The sequence below is a fragment of the Oncorhynchus masou genome, chromosome 18 (genome assembly GCF_036934945.1).
Source record: "Oncorhynchus masou masou isolate Uvic2021 chromosome 18, UVic_Omas_1.1, whole genome shotgun sequence".
Taxonomy (NCBI): domain Eukaryota; kingdom Metazoa; phylum Chordata; class Actinopteri; order Salmoniformes; family Salmonidae; genus Oncorhynchus; species Oncorhynchus masou.
In genome coordinates, this window is record NC_088229.1 from 28,720,560 (window position 1) to 28,745,361 (window position 24,802).

The 24,802-nt window shown below is 42.5% G+C and overlaps 1 protein-coding gene across 1 annotated transcript in view; it reads left to right on the forward strand.

Annotated features, from left to right (window-relative positions):
- ctnnbip1 (catenin, beta interacting protein 1) overlaps positions 1–23,113 on the forward strand; it is a 32,489-nt gene extending 9,376 nt beyond the window's left edge. Inside the window, exons 2-4 of the mRNA XM_064922875.1 lie at positions 1,749–1,863; positions 3,696–3,786; positions 21,022–23,113. Of these exons, the coding sequence (XP_064778947.1) occupies positions 1,768–1,863; positions 3,696–3,786; positions 21,022–21,080 (246 nt within the window). The 5' untranslated portion in view covers positions 1,749–1,767 and the 3' untranslated portion in view covers positions 21,081–23,113. The remainder of the gene's footprint in view (positions 1–1,748; positions 1,864–3,695; positions 3,787–21,021) is intronic.
- The last annotated feature ends 1,689 nt before the right edge of the window (positions 23,114–24,802 follow it).

Consider the following 24,802-nt stretch of genomic DNA (forward strand, 5'->3'; position numbering starts at 1 on the left):
GACTGATTTCCTTGTTAACTGTAACTCAGTACGTTTTTTGAAATTGTTGCATTTATATTTTTGTTCAGTGTATATACATACTGTATTCGATTCATGGCTCATCATATATAACTTATTTCTTTTTCTGAATTATGTATGTGTTTTTTTGCTAGGTATTACTGCACTGTTGGAGCTATTTTATATAACATCTGCGTATGCGACCAATAAACTTTGATTTGATTTGACATATTGCTGTCTGTGTTATTATCATGCATTACGCGTCGTCGGCTGTTAGGCCTCTGCCTTCCCAGAGTCCTGGCTGACCCATTTGTGGGGAGGGGGGCAAGGGAGGGACATTTGATCAAAAGTATCACCACTAAGGCTCTGAGCTACCATCCCAACCCCATTTTTCCCAAACGTGTACGTCTTTAATGTTCTTCTCACTTTGAGTCCTGTAAAAAGCAGGCTCTCTGTCTATCCACCTCTCTCTGTCAATATGAAGAGCTTCTATTGAAACCTTTTGTTTATGTTGCACTGCATCATAGATATCTTGGGTTTTTAGTGTGTAGGTCGCCTAGTGGTTAGAGCGTTGGGCCAGTAACCGAAAGGTTGCTTGATCGAATCCCCAAGCTTATAATGTAAAAAATGTAAAAATCTGTCATTCTGCCCCTGAACAAGGCAGTTAACCCATTGCCTACATTAATTTTTATTTCTGTAGGCCTTTTGCTTGCTTGCAGCATGCAGCTAAGAGAGTATAAAATCAACCCACCGTGTAGAAATGATCCACATACAACTAAGGTCAGGTGACCAATGTTTTTTTTGTTGCCAATGTCTGTCTGTCCCCCTCAATGACACCCCAGCTAACGGCAGTAGCAGCATCCTTCTAAAAAAGGGGGCTGATCCAGCTTTTCGATTAAATCAAACAGCCTGTCAACATGTGTTAGCAGCCCTTTGTATAGGAAGAGGCCCGACAAATGTGAAAGAAACCCTATCAGACTGTGTCTCCCATAGGATTCTCCTGTGATACCCAGCCCCAGGGAATTTATTTGTAAAGGATTAATCTTTCTCTTCTTGGTTATCCAACTTTTTACTTTTCAGTATTCCACTTTGTAGAAAACAGCTTTAGGCTTTTTTGGGAAAATATGGAAATATTTATTGGTGCACCACGAGAAAGAAATCAAATTCGACAAAAACAAATATTGTGATCGGCAGCAGCCTGTCACAAAGGAACCTATCCCTTCTGTCATTTGCATTAGCAATGGAAGGGCTTTTTATCGCCTCTGTTCCCTTCCCATCTCTCCGCATATTGACTGTGAAAATAGGTCATTAGTAACAGAGGGAGAGATGGAGGGAGCAAGCAGGGGCGAGAAAGGGAGCGCTGTGAAAACTCCCATGCAATATTAATGAGAGCTGTTTCTACTGAGATGTACCAACCTGCACTGACTTAGTATGCATCCTAAATGGAACCCTATTCCCTACATAGTGCACTATGTAGGGCATAAAGTGTCAGTTGGGATTCAGCGTTAGCCCATGATAGGCCTCGACTTTTAGCATCATCATTGACCCGCTCTCAGTGGTTTTAAATATGGGGGTCGGCATTACAACTCCTTGAATTAACTACTCCTTCTAGTTTGCAGCTTTCTAAGAAAACACTATTAAGTGAGTTTACATTACTCTATTTATACTTGGGATATTGCTTTTCAACAGGAAAGTTTAAAAAATAGCTGGAGGATGCCTTTCACTTTCTAAAAATGTATTTTGTGTCTCAGAGCTACAGGAGCAGGGGGGATGAACCGTGAGGAGGCCCCAGGGAAGTCTCCTGAAGAGATGTACGTCCAGCAAAAGGTGCGGGTCCTGCTCATGCTGAAGAAGATGGGATCAAATGTACGTATACCCATATATTGTATTAGAAGCATAGATATTTGGTGCATTATCAATTTCAAAGCTATAAATAATTGTAAATAATTGATTCATTTTTATGTGCGGCGTCACTACAGTCTGAGGTTTGATCTCAGGCTGTGTCATTACCAGCCGTGACCGGGAGTCCCTTAGGGCGGCGTACAATCGGCCCAGCGTCATCCGGGCCAGGGGAGGGTTTGTCCGGGGGAGCTTTACTTGGCTCATCACGCTCTAGTGACTTCTTGTGGCAGGCCGGGCGCCTGCAGGATGACTTTGGTCATCCTGCAGGCAGTGTTTCCTCCAACACATTGGTGCAGGTGGCTTCCAGGTTAAGCGAGTGGGTGTAAAGAAGCGAGTTTAGGCGGCTCATGTTTCGGAGGATGCATGACTCTACTAGAGTTCGACCGTCTATGATTTTTCAACGCCGATACCGATTATTGGAGGACCAAAAATGCCGATAGCGATTTAATCGGTCGATTTTTATTTATTTGTAATAATGACAATTACAACAATACTGAATTAACACTTATTTTAGCTTAATATAATACATCAATAAAATCAATTTAGCCTCAAGTAAATAATGAAACATGTTCAATTTGGTTTAAATAATGCAAAAGCAAAGTGTTGGAGAAGAAAGTAAAAGTGGAATATGTGGTGCCATGTAAGAAAGCTAACGTTTCAGTTCCTTGCTCAGAACATGAGAACATATGAAAGCTGGTGGTTCCTTTTAACATGAGTCTTAAATATTCCCAGGTAAGAAGATTTAGGTTGTAGTTATTATAGGACTATTTCCCTCTATACCATTTGTATTTCATTAACCTTTGTCTATTGGATGTTCTTATAGGCTCTTTAGTATTGCCAGTGTAACAGTATAGCTTCCATCCCTCTCCTCGCTCCTCCCTGGGCTCGAACCAGCAACACAACGACAACAGCCACCATCGAAGCAGCGTTACCCATGCAGAGCAAGAGGAACAACTACTAGAAGGCTCAGAGCATGGGTAACGCTGCTTCGATGGTGGCTGTTGTCGTTGTGTTGCTGGTTTGAGCCCAGGGAGGAGCTAGCTAGCCATTTCACTTCGGTTACACCAGCCTCATCTCGGGAGTTGATAGGCTTGAAGTCTTAAACAGCGCAATGCTTGACGCACATGCTGTTTGAATTCATGTTTATACGCACCTGCGTCTGCCTACCACCACTCAGTCAGATACTTGTATGCTCAGTCAGATTATATGCAACGCAGGACACGCTAGATAATATCTAATAATATCATCAACCATGTGTAGTTAACTAGTGATTATGATTGATTGTTTTTTATAAGATAAGTTTAATGCTAGCTAGCAACTTACCTTGGCTTACTGCATTCACGTAACAGGCAGACTCCTTGTGGAGTGCAACGAGAGAGGGGCAGATTGTTATTGCGTTTGATTAGTTAACTGTAAGGTTGCAAGATTGGATCCCCGAGCTGACAAGGTGAAAATCTGTCGTTCTGCCCCTGAACAAGGCAGTTAACCCACCGTTTCTTGGCCGTCATTGAAAATAAGAATGTGTTCTTAACTGACTTGCCTAGTTAAATAAAGGTATAAAAAAATAAAATAAAAATAAACGGCAAATCGTCCAAAAATACCCATTTCCAATTGTTCTGAAAACTTGAAATCGGCCATTCCGATTAATCGGTCGACCTCTAGACACTACCTTTTCCTCTCCCGAGCCCGTTGGGGAATTGCAGCAATGAGACAAGATTGGGGAGAAAGGGGGGGGGGTAAAAAATGACTAATATATATATAATTTTTTAATACGTTATTAATGAATTGTTTCTCAGCTGACGCCGAGTGAGGAGGCGTTTCTACGGAATTACGCAGGCGTGGTCAACGCTCAGATGAGCCAGCTACCACAGCACAACATAGACCAGGGTAAGGGCCACACCCATACACACAGCAGATAGACAATAAAATCTGTTCTACATAATTATTTTCTATCACGTGGAACTGGAATTTCTGTTTGGTTACATTTTTATCTGCATTGTTGTAAACGTTTCACCTTAATGAACACACCCTTGTGCTCTGGTCTACCAACCCTGGTGGATTACTCACCAGACCAACAGGCTGTCTGGGTGGAGCTGTCAGTGACTCAGGTGTCATTATTCCCTGCCAAGCACACATTTGGGGAAATTGTTTGTAGACACTTAATTGATGGAATAAAGTAATATCCACTGTACATGAGTCGCTCAGCAAGGCACAAGATGTTATGGAGCCTCTCTCGCTCTTGCCGATACACACATCAACACAAGAGGGAGCCAAGTCAATAGAAATAAGGACTTGGTTGGTTGGTTGATGGATGTCACTGCCTGCTGGTGCCTGTACTTGATTCGACCAGACTTATCAGTTGCCTTCCAGGCTGAATCTCAAAACGGCTGTGACTGGAGCCTTGAAAGCCCTTGCTGTCCTTCCGTGACCCTGCTGGGTCTTGGGCCTAGTTTATCCACATTTTATTATTGCCTCAGGCCAGCAGTGGCAACCAGAGAAACTTGCCTGTGAAACCGTACCTGAAATAATAGAATCTTATCTCCCTCTGTCTGGGTGGTTGCTGTTTGCTGGAGAGTAGTGATCTTATGGACTGAACTATTGTGAAAGATAAGCTGGTTTATGTGATGTATTGGGAAGCAGCATTGTACTAGACTAGTGGTATTCAAAGTCTTGGTCAACTGCAGTGGTGTTGCCAAAATTAAACAAATATATACACTGAGTGCACAAAACATTAGACACACCTGCTCTTTCCATGACATAAACTGACCAGATGAATCCAGGTGAAAGCTATGATCCCTTATTGATGAAGAGGAGAAGATGGGTTAAATAAGTATTTTTAAGCCTTGAGACGTGGATTGTGTATGTGTTGCACTAAGGGTGAATGGGTAAGACAAAAGATTTAGGTGTGGGGTATGGTGGTAGGTGCCAGGTGCACCGGTTTGGGTGTGTCAAGAACTGCAACACTGCTGGATTTTTTAAAATACTCAATTAAATTAAATGTATTTATATAGCCTTTCGTACATCAGCTGATATCTCAAAGTGCTGTACAGAAACTCAGCCTAAAACCCCAAACAGCAAGTAATGCAGGTGTTGAAGCACATTGGCTAGGAAAAACTCCCTAGAAAGGCCAAAACCTAGGAAGAAACCTAGAGAGGAACCAGGCTATGAGGGGTGGCCAGTCCTCTTCTGGCTGTGCTGGGTGGAGATTATAACAGAACATGGCCAAGATGTTCAAATGTTCATAAATGACCAGCATGGTCAAATAATAGGTCTGGGACAGGTAGCACGTCCAGTGAACAGGTCAGGATTCCATAGCCGCAGGCAGAACAGTTGAAGCAGGAGCACGGCCAGGTGGACTGGGGACAGCAAGGAGTCATCATGCCAGGTAGTCCTGAGGCATGGTCCTAGGGCTCAGGTCCTCCGAAAGAGAGAATTAGAGAGAGCATACTTAAACTCACGCAGGATACCGGATAAGACAGGAGACATTCTCCAGATATAACAAACTGACCCTAGCCCCCCGACACAAACTACTGCAGCATAAATACTGGAGGCTGAGACAGGAGGGGTCAGGAGACACTGTGGCCCCATCCGATGATACCCCCGGACAGTTTCCTGTGTGTATCAAGAACGGTTCACCACCCAAAGGCCATCCAGCCAACTTGACACAACTGTGGAAAGCATTGGAGTCAACATGGGCCAACATCACTCAACATGAATATAAAAGCAACATGTAAAGTGTTGGTTTCATGAAAAATACATTTGGAAAAACCCCAAAATGTTAAATATGCAGAAAAAGCTTATTTCTCTTGACATTTGTACCCACATTTCTTTACATCCCTGTTGGTGAGCGTTTCTCCTTTGCCTAGATAATCCATCAACCTGACAAGTGTGCCATATCAAGAAGCTGATTAAACAGCATGGTCATTACACAGGTGCACCTTGTTCAGGGGACAATAAAAGGCCACTCTAAAATGTGCAGTTTTGACACACAACATAATGTTACAGATGTTTCAAGTTTTGAGGGAGTGTGCAATTGTCATGCTGACTGCAGGAATGTCCATCAGAGCTGTTGCCAGATAATTGAATGGTAATTTCTCTACCAAAAGCTGCCTCTATTGTCATTTTAGATCATTTGTCAGGACCTCCACATCCGGCTTCTTCACCTGCAGGATCGTCTGACTGTAATAAAGCCCTTTTTAAGGGGAAAAACTTGTTCTGATTGGCTGGGCCTGGCTCCCCAGTGGGTGGGCCTGGCTGCCAAGTAGGTGGGCCTGTGCCCTCCAAGGCCCACCCATGGCTGCACCCCTGCCCAGTCATGTGAAATCCATAGGTTAGGGCCTAATTTATTTATTTCAACTGACTGTGCCTTTAAACAGCTTGGAAAATTCCAGAAAATGATGTCATGGCTTTAGAAGCTTCTGATAGACTAATTGACATCATTTGAGTCAATTGGACGTGTACCTGTGGATGTATTTCATAGCCTACCTTCAAACTCAGTCCGTCTTTGCTTGACATCATGGGAAAATCAAAAGAAATCAGCCAAGACCTCAGTCTGGTTCATCCTTGGGAGCAATTTCCAAACGCCTGAAGGTACCACGTTCATCTGTACAAACAATAGTACCCAAGTATAAACACCATGGGACCACACATCCGTCATACCACTCAGGAAGGAGACGCGTTCTGTCTCCTAGAGATGATGGTGCAAAAAGTGCAAGTCCTTCCCAGAACAACAGCAACGGACCTTGTGAAGATGCTGGAGGAAACGGGTACAAACGTATCTATATCCACAGTAAAAACAACATAACCTGAAAGGCCGCTCGGTAAGGAAGAAACCACTGCTCCAAAACCACCATAAAAAGCCAGACGACGGTTTGCAACTGCACATGGCGACAAAGATCGTACTTTTTGGAGAAATGTCCTCTGGTCTGATGAAACAAAAATAGAACTGTTTGGCCGTAATGACCATCGTTATGTTTGGAGGAAAAAGGGGGAGACTTGCAAGCCGAAGAACACCATCCCAGATGTGAAGCATGGGGGAGGCAGCATCATGTTGTGGGGGTGCTTTGCTGCAGGAGGGACTGCTGCACTTCACAAAATAGATGGCATCATGAGGAAAGAAAATGATGTGGAAATATTGAAGCAACATCTCAAGACATCAGTCAGGAAGTTAAAGCTTGGTAGCAAATGGGTCTTCCAAATGGACAATGACCCCAAGCATACTTCCAAGGTTGTGTCAAAATGGCTTAAGGACAACAAAGTCAAGGTATTGAAGTGGCCATCACAAAGTTCTGACCTCCTTCCTAAAGAGAATTTGTGGGCAGATCTGAAAAAGCCTGTGCGAGCAAGGAGGCCTACAAACCTGAGTCAGTTACACCAGCTCTGTCAGGAGGAATTCACCCAACTTATTGTGGGAAGCTTGTGGAAGGCTACCCAAAACGTTTGACCCAAGTTAGACAATTTTAAGGCAATGCTACCAAATACTAATTGAGTGTATGCAAACTTCTGACTCACTGTGAATGTGATGAAAGAAATAAAAGCTGAAATAGAATTATTTATCTACAATTATTCTGACATTTCACATTCTTAAAATAAAGTGGTGATCCTAACTGACCTAAGACAGGGACTTTTTACTGGAATTAAATGTCAGGAATTGTGAAAAACTTGAGTTTAAATGTATTTGGCTAATGTGTATGTAAACATCCGTCTTCGTGTGTGTGTGTGTGTGTGTGTGTGTGTGTGTGTGTGTGTGTGTGGGAAAAAAGTATTTAGTCAGCCACCAATTGTGCATGTTCTCCCACTTAAAAAGATGAGAGGCCTGTAAGTTTCATCAGAGGTACACTTCAACTAAAATCCAGAAAATCACATTGTAGGATTTTTAATGAATTTATTTGCAAATTATGGTGGAAAATAAGTATTTCATGAATTTATTTATATATAATGTATATATATTATTATTTTTTAGATGGAGGACTCAATAGGCCTATGTATGGAGCCTTACTGAACAATATGTCCCTTTTTGCCCTTGAATTTACAGCTTGCAGAGCTCAATCTGGGAGCCCTACTGTGTCCACAATGCGCTCTTCGTTCAGGGAAGAGCCAAGCCTCATCAATTATACACTAGCATGACTCGTCAAATGTGCACACGAGACAAATATTTAGGCTATGTCCCAAATGGCACCCTCTTCCCTACAGTGCACTACTTTTGACCAGGGCCCATAGTGTTCTGGTGAAAAATAGTGCACTATGAAGGGAATCGGACGCCATTTGGGATTCAGAGTTAGTCGATTGGCAGTGTGCCACCCACTCAGTATGATAAATTATTAGTAATTTAGGAGTTGTTTTAAGGACTGGGATTAGGAAGAGCGGCGATAACAACTAAGAATAGTGGCTTAATCACTTTTAACGAATATCCCCCAGAGCCCAAAGATCACACTAGATAAATGCTACAGTGCTACAAGGCTGCTTTCATGTGTGGTGGCTCCAATATATAATTTTAAGAAGGAAGTCCAGAGTTGTATGGACAAATGTAATTAAGCACCCAATCATTCCTCAAAAGGGAAATTCTTGTTGATATCAATACCTAGGAGAGCCAGGGTAAGGAAACCAACATGTACTTTGGGTGAACTATTCCTTTAACTAGTAGATGGTTGCACTTTGTAAAAGCTATTTTCCTCCAGCACTACTGATGCTTTGTGAAGGTTCTGCTATGTCATAACTGTCCTACCAAGCTGTTGACCTACTTACCAATAGAGTACAATACAGAGATGGGCTATATGTGACAGCATCTCCAAGAGGGAGGTTGTTTCTGTCTGCCTCACCACCCAGTTATAGTTCAGGCCAAAGCCCCACTGGGACCCATTATTACTTTGGTAGATGAGTAGCAGAGAATGTCCTCGTACATTAACGGTGTAGAGGTTTTGTACAGGTTAAGGAGGGATAGCTATATCATTTTTGGCAAAACAAATTAAACATATGACTTCAAATATTCTTTCTTGGCATGCTTGGTTTTGTGGACAAGTGCCATTTTATATATATGGTACATCTTGTAGCTATCTTCATTTCATCCCACCTCATGTAGGCCTAAATAGCTACAGTACTTACTAGGTTAACATAAGAATGAGGCCTATATAGCTACAGTACTTACTAGGTTACCATAATAATGATGGATAATCCATGATCCTAGATTTCTCTGTACCACTGGGCTAATGTAAAACTGCATAGGACTACATACAACTAGATTACTTGTAGAGGTCAGATGGACTTCATCCAAAGGTGTCTTTCTGACTGCATAGTGAAACCGAATCCGTCTGCCCAGCTACTAAAAGCTGAAAAGGGATGAGGTCCTTGGTGCTGAATCCTGCTGACTGCAGGGGGTTTGGTATGAACTCTCAGGGGTGAGTCTAGGACTGTCCTGCAGTGACGGTGTCATATGTCAGTCATGGATTCATTGATCCAAAGAGAACTCGGAAAGTACAGTTAGACTCCAGAGGACGTAATGGAGACCTTTATGAGGCAAATTAGCATCAAAACATTTTGTGAATTATTAGCATTTAGTGCTGTAGTTTGCTGTTGTAGGTACATCATATTGTGGGTTTGTTGATACAAATGGGTATTGGAAGGAAAATGTTCCTCCTTGGTCCTTCTTTACAAAGAGAGAGCCTGTAGACCGCTTTATGTATAAAGTGAAGCTTTGTGTTCACCATGAAACACTTTTTCTGTTTGGATATTGTGTAATTTTTATATTGACGACTGGTCTTCATCTTACCACCCCAAGCAGTTGGATCATGAACAAGATGCACTATTCGGTTTTTATACAACTACAAATTCCAGATTCAGCATAGGGACTGTGAGATTGGTGTTGTGCAGTTCTGAAGTGTTTCTCCCAAAGACTGAAATGGTTCTGCTGCTGGTGTTAATGAGAACGGCATAAAGGAAAGCAAGTTTTGAACAGGCAACAGTGAACTGTTTGTGAATGGATGCCAGCGGCAGTAGAATAGGACTATGTCACAGAGTGAGGCCTCTGTTTGCCTGATAGTCTATGCTCCCCCCCCTTTCTCTCTCTCTGTGTCTCTCTCTGTGTCTCTCTCTGTGTCTCTCTCTGTGTCTTTCTCTGTGTCTCTCTCTGTGTCTCTGTCCCCTCATCCTTTGATGTGCATCAAGCAAGCTTATATGTGAGAATTTTCTAGACAAGTGCACTGGAATGCATTTGTGAGTGTCTCGGGCATCATAATGCTTTTCACTCTTTGTCATGCTCGGTTTGGAAATATTGCCTAAACACAGAGATCTTGATTATAAATCATCACATTTATTTCAGAGCATGCACTGTCAGAGGTAAGAGGGAACTGGTGCATATGCTGCTAGTCATGTTTCTTTTAACGACTGGGTCAATGAATTTGCATTTCAGGTGGTTTTAATTGGCAGATTAGCATATATGCAAAATAGGATGTTATGCTATTTTAATCAGGCATGAGAGGAATGTTGCTCCTGACGCTGATGCTGTGAATTTTTTTCAGATGAAACACTGACGATATTCTGTCTCAGAGCGGAAGCTGGTGGATGAAGACTGTGTGCTGTGTATATGTAGTTATTTTGTCCCGAGTCAAAGCTTTCAGGGCTAACGCATTAAATCAGGCCCAAGGGCTTAAAGGAGCCTGCTGCTGGACACTCCCTTCATTTTGCATAATTATCTTGAATAAACATGACTGTTAACCTAGAAAGTAACAGTAATTTGGAGCCAGATTCACGGTCATTTGACGCAAAAGGCTGAAAATACTTTTAGACAGGAAAGGAGCATTCTTATTGGATAGGTTTTGTTCCTTGCCCGTCATTGAAAATAAGAATTTGTTCTTAACTGACTTGCCTAGTTAAATAAAGGTTAAAAAAATTTTTTAAGTAGTAAACCAACCTACCTCCGTTTCCATACTGTTTTCCCGGTTGGCTCTACTGAACGCAACCCATGCAGTCTTAATGAGCAGCTTAGTTCGTTATTTTAGACCTTAAAGTTATCGTTCTTTACCCTGACTATAGTCCATGGACCAGGATAAACTGTAATCCAGTAACCAAGAGCAAGAACTCAATTCTTCATCTTGGTCTTCAGACCAATTTCTTGTATTTTTTTAGGAAGTGAGCTTTATGCAACATCTTTTTGAGTGTGGACACATCGCACCTTTTTGCTGGTATTCAGACTTAAAAATTGAGGATTTTCACTTATTGTGAGCCACCACCAAATGACTACCCTTAATGATACAAAGGGAGTTTCCTCAATATTGCAATAAATCTAGTCTCCATCAAATTTATTTATAAAGCCCTTCTTACATCAGCTGATATCTCAAAGTGATGTACAGAAACCCAGCCTAAAACCCCAAACAGCAAGCAATGCAGATGTAGAAGCAAGCAGAAGTCTCCATCAAGTTATGGTGAGCATTCTGACACAAAATAGCCAGCCTGGGGAAGTAAATTACCACAAGGAGTTGCCCCATTTCAATATTGCAATAAATAACAACTTTATACTCCATTATAAACTGGTTAGTTTGGGTCCTGGATGCTGATTGGCTGGAAGCTGTGGTATATGAGACATTATAAACTGGGTGGTTCGAGCCCTGAATGCTGATTAGCTGACAGCTGTGGTATATCATACCCGTATACCACTAGTATGACAAAAAAAATATTTTTACTGCTCTAACTACGTTGGTAACCAGTTTATAATAGCAATAAGGCACCTCAGGGTTTGTGGTATATGGCCAACATACCACAGCTAAGGGCTGTATCCAGGCACTCCGCGCTGCGTCGTGTATAAGAACAGCCCTTAGCTGTGGTATGTTGGCCATGTACCATACCTTCTCGGGCCTTATTGCATGCTATGAGAAAATGGCTACCGTGGGTGTGTGGTGACCACATGCAAGCCCCTCTCTCAACACCTCTTAACCCCACTGCAGTTTCTGCGGGGGATTCCATGTCTTTATCCTCATGTCCTGCACAGATTGTTATCTCTCTGCACTAATAACATAGTCATGATTTGGTCAGCCTGTCTGCGACCTCATGTAACAAGGTGCTTTGGTGAACCACGCTTGCGTGATGAGTAACACTTGCTTGAGACCTGGAAACTCATTCAGCTAATGCTTGAGCTTAGTGGGCTAACATGGGGTGTGCTTGTCCGGAGAGTGAAACGAGATTGTTTCAGACACGTAGACCGCATATTAAAATGTTTCTCCTTTTAGTGCATGAGGATATTTGAACAAGTCATATGTGTAGATGAATAAATAGTTTTTTAATATTTTGCAAATATGAAGGAACCATGTAATTAGTCAATGTGTTAGTGAAGGCCTAAACAAATGGGTCCAATATCTGAAAAGGCGCAGTACGTCGTGTAGAATATTTGTGTCACAAAGGCTATAGCATGTTGCACATTTTGTGGCAAAGCTCTTCCGTCATACTTGTACAAAATGTCCTCTTCAAGAAGAGCAACCCAGACCCAGAACTGTACACAATGGTTTCTATGGCAAAGTGTTGCTCATTTTGTCTTTTCATTTGCAAGGAGGTAGGTGTTTCTTTACTTAGTTGGGGACAGGACTGGTCGGTTTTTCTTTCGGCTCCTCACATGCCACACTCCTCACATGCTATATACATAAGGGCGGGAGGTAGCCTAGCGGTTAGAGCATTGGGCCAGTAACAAAGGTAGCTAGTTCGAAAAAAACTATTTCCAATTCATACATGCTTATTAATACACACTTGTGTAAAATAGGACAAATATAAGCACCAAATAAATAGTCTGGTGGTGCACAGGAGACCTGGGTGTCAGCCCTGTCAGTCACTCTGACCAGCAAGACATCAACTGAAACATTGCACCATCTCCCTTACACAAATATTTCAGTTTAAACAGCAGTAGAAATGCAGTAACTGCAGTCGACTGGTATTTTGGACACAGTAATTGCAGCATACTGCACTCTAACTGCAATATGTGCACTCTAACTGCATCACTCATTCATATCTTTATGTACATATTCTTTATCCCCTTACACTGTGTATAAGATATTAGTTTTGGAATTGTTAGTTAGATTACTTGTTGGTTATTACTGCATTGTCGGAACTGGAAGCACAAGCATTTCGCTACACTCGCATTAGCATCTGCTAACCATGTGTATGTGACAAATAACATTTGATTTGATAAAACCTCTGGTGACTCCCCATCCCACATGCGGGAGCGTAATCATTGCCTGACACTAATTAGCATAACGCAACGGACATAAATATCCCGAGAAAATATTCCTATTCATGAAAATCCCAAATGAAATATATTGAGAAACAGCTTAGCCTTTTGTTAATCACCCTGTCAGCCAAAGCTAGACAAGCATTTGTGTAAGTTTATCGATAGCATAGCATTTGTCCAGCTAGCAGCAGGTAACTTGGTCACGGAAATCAGAAAAGCAATCAAATTAAATAGTTTACCTTTGATGAGCTTCGGATGTTTTCACGCAGGAGACTCCCAGTTAGATAGCAAATGTTCCTTTTTTCCAAAAATATTATTTTTGTAGGCGAAATAGCTCCGTTTGTTCTTCACGTTTGGCTGAGAAATCGCCCGGAAATTGCAGTCACAAAAACGGCAAAATATATTCCAAATTAGCTCCATAATATCGACAGAAACATGGTAAACGTTGTTTATAATCAATCCTCAAGGTGTTTTTCAAATATCTATTCGATAATATCTATTCGATAATATATCGAGACAATTAGTTTTTCAGTAGGACCGATTGGAGTAATGGCTACCTCTGTATTTTATGTGAGAATCTCTCTGGCAGCATCAGGTGACCACTTGCTCAATGTAGCCGCTTACTGGTATTCTTCAACATAAATGCGCAAAACTACATCACAATGCTGTAGACACCTTCGGGAATACGGAGAAAGAGTAATCTGGTTGATAGCCCATTCACTGCTCAATAGGGACTCATTGGAACGCAGCGCTTTCAAAACATGGGGCACTTCCGGATTGGATTTTTCTCAGGCTTTCGCCTGCAACATCAGTTCTGTTATACTCACAGACAATATTTTTTACAGTTTTGGAAACTTTAGAGTTTTCTATCCTAAGCTGTCAATTATATGCATATTCTAGCATATTGTCCTGACAAAATATCCCGTTTTACTACGGGAACGGTTTTTAATTTTCAAAAATGAAAATACTGCCCCCTAGTCACAACAGGATTTATTAAGAGCTCTGACTTCAATCGATATTACGTTTGTACATTTGGTTAAAAATTGTTTTTATTTATTCTTGCTCTGGGCTGTAGTAACCTAGTAACCTGCTTGTTGAACATCTCATTCCAAAATCATGGACATCAATATGGAGTATGGAGGTTGGGCACTGATGTTGGGTGATTAGGCCTGGCTCGCAGTCGGTGTTCCAATTCATCCCAAAGGTGTTCGATGGGGTTGAGGTCAGGGCTCTATGCAGGCCAGTCAAGTTCTTTCACATCAATCTCGACAAATCATTTCTGTATGGACCTCGCTTTGTGTATGTATGTGTATTGTCATGCTGAAACAGGAAAGGCCTTTCCCCAAACTGTTGCCACAAAGTTGGAAGCACAGAGTCATCTAGAATGTCATTGTATGTTGTAGCGTTTAGATTTGCCTTCACTGGAACTAAGGGGCCTAGCCCGAACCATGAAAAACAGCCCCAGACCATTATTCCTCCTCCACCAAACTTTACATTTGGCACTATGCATCCCGGCAGGTAGCGTTCTCCTGTCATCTGCCAAACCCGGATTAGTCCATCGGACTGCCAGATGGTGAAGCGGGATTCTTCACTCGAGGCGGCGAGCTTTACACCACTCCAGCCAACACTTGGCATTGCGCATGGTGATCTTAGAGAGAAAAGGCTGAGGTGGGGGATCAGTGAGAGGGGAGGAGAGCGAACAGGCTGATGTGGGGGATCAGTGAGAGAGGAGGAGAGCGAACAGGCTAATGTGGGGGATCAGTGAGAGAGGAGGAGAGAGAACAGTCTAATGTGGGGGATCAGTGAGAGAGGAGGAGAGAGAACAGGCTAATGTGGGGGATCAGTGAGAGAGGAGGAGAGAGAACAGGCTGATGTGGGGGATCAGTGAGAGGGGAGGAGAGAACAGGCTAATGTGGGGGATCAGTGAGAGAGGAGGAGAGAGAACAGGCTGATGTGGGGGATCAGTGAGAGGGGAGGAGAGAACAGGCTGAGGTGGGGGATCAGTAAAGGAGGGAGAACAGGCTGAGGTGGGGGATCAGTGAGGGAGGAGGAGAGAGAACAGGCTAATGTGGGGGATCAGTGAGAGAGGAGGAGGGAGAACAGGCTGAGGTGGGGGATCAGTGAGAGGGGAGGAGAGAACAGGCTGAGGTGGGGGATCAGTAAAGGAGGGAGAACAGGCTGGGGTGGGGGATCAGTGAGAGAGGAGGAGGGAGAACAGGCTGAGGTGGGGGATCAGTGAGGGAGGAGGAGAGAGAGCAGGCTGTGGGGGATCGGTGAGAGGGAAGAAGAGAACAGGCTGAGGTGGGGGATCAGTGAGAGAGGAGGAGGGAGAACAGGCTGAGGTGGGGGATCAGTGAGGGAGGAGGAGAGAGAGCAGGCTGTGGGGGATCGGTGAGAGGGAAGAAGAGAACAGGCTGAGGTGGGGGATCAGTAAAGGAGGAGGGAGAACAGGCTGAGGTGGGGGAGGAGGGAGAACAGGCTGAGGTGGGGGAGGAGGGAGAACAGGCTGAGGTGGGGGATCAGTGAGAGAGGAGGAGGGAGAACAGGCTGAGGTGGGGGATCAGTGAGAGAGGAGGAGGGAGAACAGGCTGAGGTGGGGGATCAGTGAGAGAGGAGGAGGGAGAACAGGCTGAGGTGGGGGATCAGTGAGAGAGGAGGGAAGGAGGGAGAGAGCAGGATTGGAGCAAACATTAGCCAGCAGCGGTAACAGCCTGCCGTGCAGTGATGCAATCTGATTTGACTCGGTTGCTAGGCAATGGCTCCGAGGTCCTGACGTTTCTATCCTGTCGGCTCGCGCTTGTGTGACACTGCAAGGGAGCGTGTGTGTTGACTGTGCAGCAGGGTGCGGCCCACACATTATGACTGCGAAACAGAGGGCTCCTATAAAGCAGATCCCCTCTTGCTTCAGTTCATCAGTAGTCCAGTGGTGTATTCCACTCTAATGGCCGTCGGTCCTGTATCTCTGTCGGTTTATTCTGAGCCTTTCTGCTGGTCTGCCTGCTCGAGTCTTTGTGCTAGACACGTGCTCAGTCTGAGCTGCCCGTTACGCAATAGCAAGCTCCCTTATGCAACCACAAGATCAGGGATTTTTCTTTATCAAAATGGGGCTTAGGTGATGGGCGTAGCGGGGGCGTGGCCAATGGTGCGGTCACTGACCAAGTATTTTAGAGGCTCTCCTGTTGGCCGCAGTGACAATGTAGCTGTTTTAAAACACATTTCCTGCAATTCTACACATTTTGCCATGTCAGGGAATGTTGCAATTTTAAGCTTATTCCCTGAAATTTTACTAGGGCTGTCCCTGACAACAAAATAATATTGGTTGACCAAGAGTGGTCTGTTCTTTTTACCAATTGATTGATCTAAATTTAAAAATCCAGCATTTTTCAATACATAACCCTATGTGTTTTAATCTAATCAACTATGTGCACTGAGCTTGTCTGATGCTTTAAGCACACTGTTTGATTAAATAATTAATACGCTGCACCAGGGGCAGGCAACCTTTTTCATGTTGAGTGTTAATCTATCTTACACAAGAGGTATGTGGCAGGGTCTACAGTCAATCACGGGACTATAAGAAGGAATCCAGCTCAGTCACGGTCCAGGATGTCTTGCTCCCAGGCAGACTAAATAACTTTTTTGCCCGCTTTGAGGACAATACAGTGCCACTGACACGGCCTGCAACGGAAACATGCGGTCTCTCCTTCACTGCAGCCGAGGTGAGTAAAACATTTAAACGTGTTAACCCTCGCAAGGCTGCAGGCCCAGACGGCATCCCCAGCCACGCCCTCAGAGCATGCGCAGACCAGCTGGCTGGTGTGTTTACGGACATATTCAATCAATCCCTATACCAGTCTGCTGTTCCCACATGCTTCAAGAGGGCCACCATTGTTCCTGTTCCCAAGAAAGCTAAGGTAACTGAGCTAAACGACTACCGCCCCGTAGCACTCACTTCCGTCATCATGAAGTGCTTTGAGAGACTAGTCAAGGACCATATCACCTCCACCCTACCTGACACCCTAGACCCACTCCAATTTGCTTACCGCCCAAATAGGTCCACAGACGACGCAATCTCAACCACACTGCACACTGCCCTAACCCATCTGGACAAGAGGAATACCTATGTGAGAATGCTGTTCATCGACTACAGCTCGGCATTTAACACCATAGTACCCTCCAAACTCATCATCAAGCTCAAGACCCTGGGTCTCAACCTCGCCCTGTGCAACTGGGTAATGGACTTCCTGACAGGCCGCCCCCAGGTGGTGAGGGTAGGCAACATCTCCACCCCGCTGATCCTCAACACTGGGGCCCCACAAGGGTATGTTCTGAGCCCTCTCATGTACTCCCTGTTCACCCACGACTACGCGGCAACGCACGCCTCCAACTCAATCATCAAGGACGACACAACAGTGGTAGGCTTGATTACCAACAACGACGAGACGGCCTACAGGGAGGAGGTGAGGGCCCTCGGAGTGTGGTGTCAGGACAATAACCTCACACTCAACGTCAACAAAACGAAGGAGATGATTGTGGACTTCAGGAAACAGCAGAGGGAACACCCCCCTATCCACATCGATGGAACAGTAGTGGAGAGGGTAGTAAGTTTTAAGTTCCTCGGCATACACATCACAGACAAACTGAATTGGTCCACTCACACAGACAGCATCGTGAAGAAGGCGCAGCAGTGCCTCTTCAACCTCAGGAGGCTGAAGAAATTTGGCTTGTCACCAAAAGCACTCACAAACTTCTACAGATGCACAATCGAGAACATCCTGGCGGGCTGTATCACCGCCTGGTACGGCAACTGCTCCGCCCACAACCGTAAGGCTCTCCAGAGGGTAGTGAGGTCTGCACAACGTATCACCGGGGGCAAACTACCTGCCCTCCAGGACACCTACACCACCCGATGTTACAGGAAGGCCATAAAGATCATCAAGGACAACACCCACCCGATCCACTGCCTGTTCACCCGCTATCATCCCGAAGGCGAGGTCAGTACAGGTGCATCAAAGCTGGGACCGAGAGACTGAAAAACAGCTTCTATCTCAAGGCCATCAGACTGTTAAACAGCATCCACTAACATTGAGTGGCTGCTGCCAACACACTGACTCAACTCCAGCCACTTCAATAATGGGAATTGATGGGAAAGGATGTAAAATATATCACTAGCCACTTTAAACAATGCTACCTAATATAATGTTTACATACCCTACATTATTCATCTCATATGTATACGTATATACTGTACTCTATCATCTACTGCATCCTTATGTAATACATGTATCACTAGCCACTTTAACTATGCCACTTTGTTTACATACTCATCTCATATGTATATACTGTACTCGATACCATCTACTGTATCTTGCCTATGCTGCTCTGCACCATCACTCATTCATATCTTTATGTACATATTCTTTATCCCCTTACACTGTGTATAAGAAATTAGTTTTGGAATTGTTAGTTAGATTACTTGTTGGTTATTACTGCATTGTCAGAACTGGAAGCACAAGCATTTCGCTACACTCGGATTAACATCTGCTAACCATGTGTATGTGACAAATAAAATTTGATTTGATTTTTACTGATTTGCATGCCAGGTATGATTTTCATATGCATATTTTTATGTATCGCAAAATCATTGTCATCTGGTTAATGTAAACTTTAGAAATCTACATTTAAAATGATACAAATCTAAAAGTAACAACTATGTAAAAATAGCCTACATAAAGCCAACAAATAAAATCAGGTATTTTATGACAAATAGATGTATTATCATTCTGATTGGGTGTGCCTGGCAGGGCCTTTTCCTTCCCCGTAATGTATTTTTAAAATAATAATAAGAATAATAACACTTAAATATTACCTTCTCTGTTGTCTTCTCCCTGCACCTTTTATAATGTTTATTGTATTGTTGCATTTATTTGATCCTTGTATGATTACTGTGTATGCCATTTTTATGAGCTTTTTAACATTTTGTGTCAATTGAATTTGACCATTTTATGGGCCAAGTCCATTTCATGTGAAGTGGAGAAGCATATCAGTTCAATATTTTTTTAAATAAAATTTGTCAAAACGTGTGCCACATTCAAATTCAGTCAGGATTTGTGCAATTTATTTCTTCTGATGTGCCGCGTCTCGTTCTCCTTCCCTGGCAGGGCCATTTTGTAGCATAGGGCTGTTCTTTGCCACATCCTCATTGGATGAGGTCTATAGGGGACTGGGAAACTGAAAGGAAGAGCAAGTCCAAAAATAAAAAGATCCTTCCCCAGATCCTTATCTCACTTATTTAGATTATGCCGACCCAAGAGCACCATAGAAACATCTTAATTATCTCCTCTTTAGAAACAACCAAACTGAACACCGAGTCTATGCCTGGTTGTGTCTGCGCACGATCTTCTGAAAAGGGTCCACCCTATGAGCCAAATAGATATGGACGCAGTCTGTGTGACCTACTTTCATTTCCCCCTGTAATAATTAAATCTAAAAAGCAATGATACCTTTTATAGCAAAGTTGTGAAAAAAGAAACCTCTGTTACGAGTGCACCTCTCCACTTTCAAAAGTGATATCTGCATTCTGATAGCGCTTGACAAATCGGTTTGGTAAAACTTGAAACAAGACCAGCATTTACTGGCAATTCAAATAATTTACCATCAATGAAAAAGTGCTTACCATCCATCAGTTGCAAGTGTGGCAGCTCTGCCTCCTCTGATGTTGGCATTCAAGTATGACTGGGCAATATTCATTTTGTTACCATCAAACCTATTCAGCCTAAATCTAGGAAAGTTAAACCTTTTGGAAATAAATGCAAATATGATGAAAGTTACTAATGTAAGCAAAGTCTATTTTTGAATAGCTAAAGGTTACAGAATATGCTACAATCAGATCATGCTTCAACTCAAAAATGTTTCTCTAACTTCGGAAAATGGGCAGGGCAGTCTGAAGGTGCCCAGACTGAGGTTTTGGTGTAGAGTTTGGTTTTCTGTCGTTTTCTCCCAACTCCACACCCTGGCATGTTCTCTTTGTTAACTTTGGCACGGCAGAATTTGTAATCTGGGATTGGTATTGATTAACCCTCAACATAATAGAAGTAAATAGAATACAAAGGGAAGACAAGCCATACCTCCCAATGTACACCAGTGATCACTGCATTTGTCTGCCTTTTGGTACCTATATACTGTAGCACAGCATTGCTTTTCTTTCTTCGCAATGATATCTCATGGCTTAGTGAGATTGGCTACGCCAGCTGTACTCTAGCATTAGCTCTCCACAGGTATTCCATGCCTCCTGCAGTTTGGGTTGGAATAGAGATGTGGGTGGAAGGGTCGTTTAAGGCCTCCGATGTATTGCTTATCAGGTAGGACACAGGACTGGATTATGTCTGCAGCTGGGTACTCCTAGGGAGACCTTGATTTTGAGTTGTGTGATTGAGAATACTGTACCTCTGGACTGTAGGGAACATGGCAGTAGTTTGGAATAGCTAGATGCATTTACCCTAAACCAAGTGATGTCCAGAGACTTTCCTATTCCATGTGCGATGTGGAAGTCTTGTGGCACGGTTATATAGTGTAGTGTGTGCTGTCGCTTTGGTGATTCACCGTATTTAACCTCACCACACTCAGTCATGATGACGTCGATTAAGTCAATGGCACACCCAACATGAGCTCAAAGTCAGAAAGTAAACAATAAGAATAGGTATACTATTAATTCATTCATACAATCAAAGATTTCAAGAAATTCCCCCTAAATACAGAATTTATTGAAATATAATGTAGATTCAGTTATGTTACTCATGCTTATGATTACTAAATGTTTTATTCACATATATAATAGGACTTGTGTAGGTGGAAGGAATATCGAGATGGAGTTTGTCGTTGATATCTACTGACCTCTGTTTGTGGATCTGGGTCACCAGGTGCGGAGGATGTGGTGATGGCTTTTTCACGACAAGAAACCGAAGACCGGCGGCAGTGACCCTGGGGCACTCCCCCATCGTCTACGGCAACCCAAACTCCACCGACCGACACAACACTGTTGAGTTTCTGGGGAGAGGATGGGCACCTGTGATGGATGGAAGGAGGGTGGGAAGGAGCACTGGGTGTTGGTTACCTTTCGCTCTCCCCCTCCCTTTCAACCAGCCTCCTTCCCATTCAAACGGATACACCATTGCCCCAGCCACAGTAGGTATGCATTACCATGGGTTAGGGCCTTGGTGTCGAGCAAGTCGATGAAAACACTTACAAGTTGTGTGAATGCAAACCTTGTCCTTTTGTCTCTTTTTTTATTTTTTATTTTTTTATCTGGCAGTGTTGTTTTCGTAGCTGCTCTACTCAATGGTAGAACTGACCAAGGACATAATTTTTCCGTCAAATGAAAGAGAGAAGCGTGAGTGTTTTAACTAATGACCTTGCGGGAAAATAATTCATTACTTTCTTTGGTTGAATTATATATATTTTTTAACTGTACACAGGGTCCCTGTAGGTGGAAAGGTTAAAAACATGTTTAATGGTTTTCCTATTCTTTCAAACCAATTGCACTTCTTCCTGCTTATTGTTGATTTGAACAATAGGCTGTTTAGATGTCAACTTGGCTTCCCATTCGGGACATTAGAATCAATGACACTAGCACAAACACACACAGTTCACATAGGTACAGATGGCCTTTCCCCAAGCAAACAAGGTCTTGGGGTTATTGTGAAATTATATAACTTTTTTTATTGTACAGATATTAGAGGGAAAATACAATAATAATGAATTGATTGTGCCAATTATTATTTTATTTTTTTTATCTGTAAAATAAATGTAACATGATTTTTAAAAGTTGCCTGACGAGGGACATAGCGTAGTTCTAATTTATTATTGATAGAATTGACTCTCTCCCAAACTATTGTTTAGGGAAAAAAATCATCATTAGAAGAACGTCTACACGGATCGAAACGCCTAATCTTATCAAAAGAATCCAATAGCATAATATTGTCACTCTTTAGATTGGACAAAGCTTACTCTTGACTCACACTAATATAATTATATCAACTCGAACCACATCCATGGAGCTACTAGAAACATGGTGAATACTCGCAAAAGAAACTACAGTGTTTTTACTGCCTCCTCATACCCTTCACCAATTGACGTGCTGTAAACAAAACCGATCCGTTTTCTGTGTTCGTTGATTGCAACTGGAATCTTTCCATTCAATTGAATATTTGTAGTTTTTTTTCAATCCAACTTTTTTTTTTTGTAGTAACATACTCTATATTTAATGTGTGTAAGTACTCGCTTAACTTAAACAATTGTGACTTGATGTTTTGAAACCAAGCATGCCTGCCTTGTGGTTAACAGTGTACATTTTAAGTAGATCTGGGAGGGTCTTAAAAGCCGTGCCACAATGACCATTGCTTGTACATTCTCAAAGTTTATGGACGCTACTAGCTCTTTAAAAGAAATTTCAGAAAAATAGTCAGCTATTTAAAAAAACAAAAAAAATGTCATCCATGTTATCCTGTTGGCAATAATTTCAGGATCAAATTTCCTCAGCGATCATGGCTACATACATTGCCAACAAATAGTTACAGTATCTGCCTATGACAAAAGTTTGTCCTTTTTAATGTTTACTCTTGTTTTAACTTTCTTGAACCTAATTTCTCTGTGCATTGTTTTGCTTTCATCTTAAAGACAACAATGCAAAGGTATCTTATATACTATACCTGTCATAGTTGACCAACAGCCTTCATTTTTTTATCTTTGTGTGTTTGAGTGCGTGCATGTGTGTGATTTCCTCTGTTCAAAAATTATACAAATCAGATTTTTCAGCATGCTGTTCAGTATGACTAGAGCTGTGTATCTTTCAATGTGATGACCTGTCTTTGCCTAGTTGTCGTTTGAGTTATTTTGTGTTGCCTTTGTATTTCTCTGTTGACATCGATTAGTTGGTTCTTGCTGTATGGCTGCTGACTAAATGCTTCCAAATCCTATACCAATTGAACCATTAAAGGAATTTTAAAAAACAAATACTTATTTAATCTCATCATTGCAGACATTGGTTTGTGAACACTGCCTTTAGTAGCGCTCTGCCCACATATCAACCTTTCAGTCTATGAAATTAGGCAGAAGATTGACCTATTTCCTTTCGGTGATGAGAAAGTGGGAGTAGGTTGTCCCTAGACACTAATCTTAGGTGTTTCGAATTTTTCCCACTGATGTTTATGGTTAGGATTGGGGGAGGTGAAGCAGATCCTAGATCTGTACCTAGGGGTAACTACACCCCAGAGTGAGAAAGGGACACTTAAAAACAAGTACAATCGGCTTACACACAATAGAACCTTGATAATAAGGGTTACATCTCGTCTTTTGAACTCTTCCTTTACAGTTGCGGTCAGATAATGATGCTGTTCAATCTGATACATAAAACAGTTGTACATTTGAGCTATTTAGCAGACACTCTTATCCAGAGAGACTTACAGGAGCAATTGGGGTTAAGTGCCTTGCTCAAGGGCACATCAACAGATTTTCACCAAGTCAGCTCGGGGACTTGAACCAACAACATTTTGGTTACTGGCCCAACACCCTTAACCACGAGGTTACCTGCTGCCCCATACTATAATGTGGCTTGTATACAGATAGGCTGTATGTAAGTAATTATGCAAAACCGTCTCAAATTGTTCTTCAGTTTTCTCACCATGAACATTTGGAAGTCGTTTCTCATCATTTAGTCTAGCAGTCTATTTAAATAGATTGTCATTCACAAGAGGCCATATCGGTTAAGGGCACACCTGTTTGCCACAAATTAGTGAAAAGCACCTCTGCCATAGGGCGGCGCACATTTGGCCCAGAGTCCTCAGGGTTAGAGTTTGGTCGAGGTAGGCCGTCAATGTAAATATGAATTTGTTCTTAACTGACTTGCCTAGTTAAATAAATGGTATTAAATATCATTATCTTTTAGGTCCACTCACGTTATGTAAAACAGGAATGACAGCAAGTTCCTTTGGTGCCATTTTGTGAAATACACCCGGAATAATGACAACAGTAATAGCTTCCCTCTACTTCGATCAAGAGTTATCTCTCGAAATAGTCACAGTCTCTTAAGGGTAGCTATCAGGTGGTAATTGCCGAAGATGTTTGAGGATTGGTGGCATGTTTTTCCTCTGCTAATGACGAACATCTGTTCACTGTTCCTATGCTATCTTTCACAGATGTTTCAAAATCCTGCAATTTCAAGAGAACTGATTCTGGGAAAAAACGACAGCTGTTGGTGAATATTAAATGCTGAACTGAGAGTGGGAACGAAGACTGGTTATGTGCGTTTGAGTGGCGTGCGCTACCTCTTGAGGAGCAGTCAAGACGTGACAAGTTTGCAAGTTTACATTGCAGCAATATGTATAGGCAAAGGTATTTTTGTGAATAGCAATTATTTATATATACACTAGATGACTACAGGGGTCGCTGTTTTGAAGCCACCAAGCCTCCATCTTGGCATCCCCACTGTTAAAAATATTTGGGAAGGTATAGAAATGACTTTATAAATGTCCACATTTATTTTCCATGTTTGTTCTATTACAGACACCTTAATGCATACATTTTAAATTATATTATGCGAGCTAAACATACAAGCACAAAACTGTTACTGTCCCCACGACATTTTTTAAAAATGGGATCAGCAATCCAGGGTTTACTATATATACTGTAGAAAATTGGTGAAGA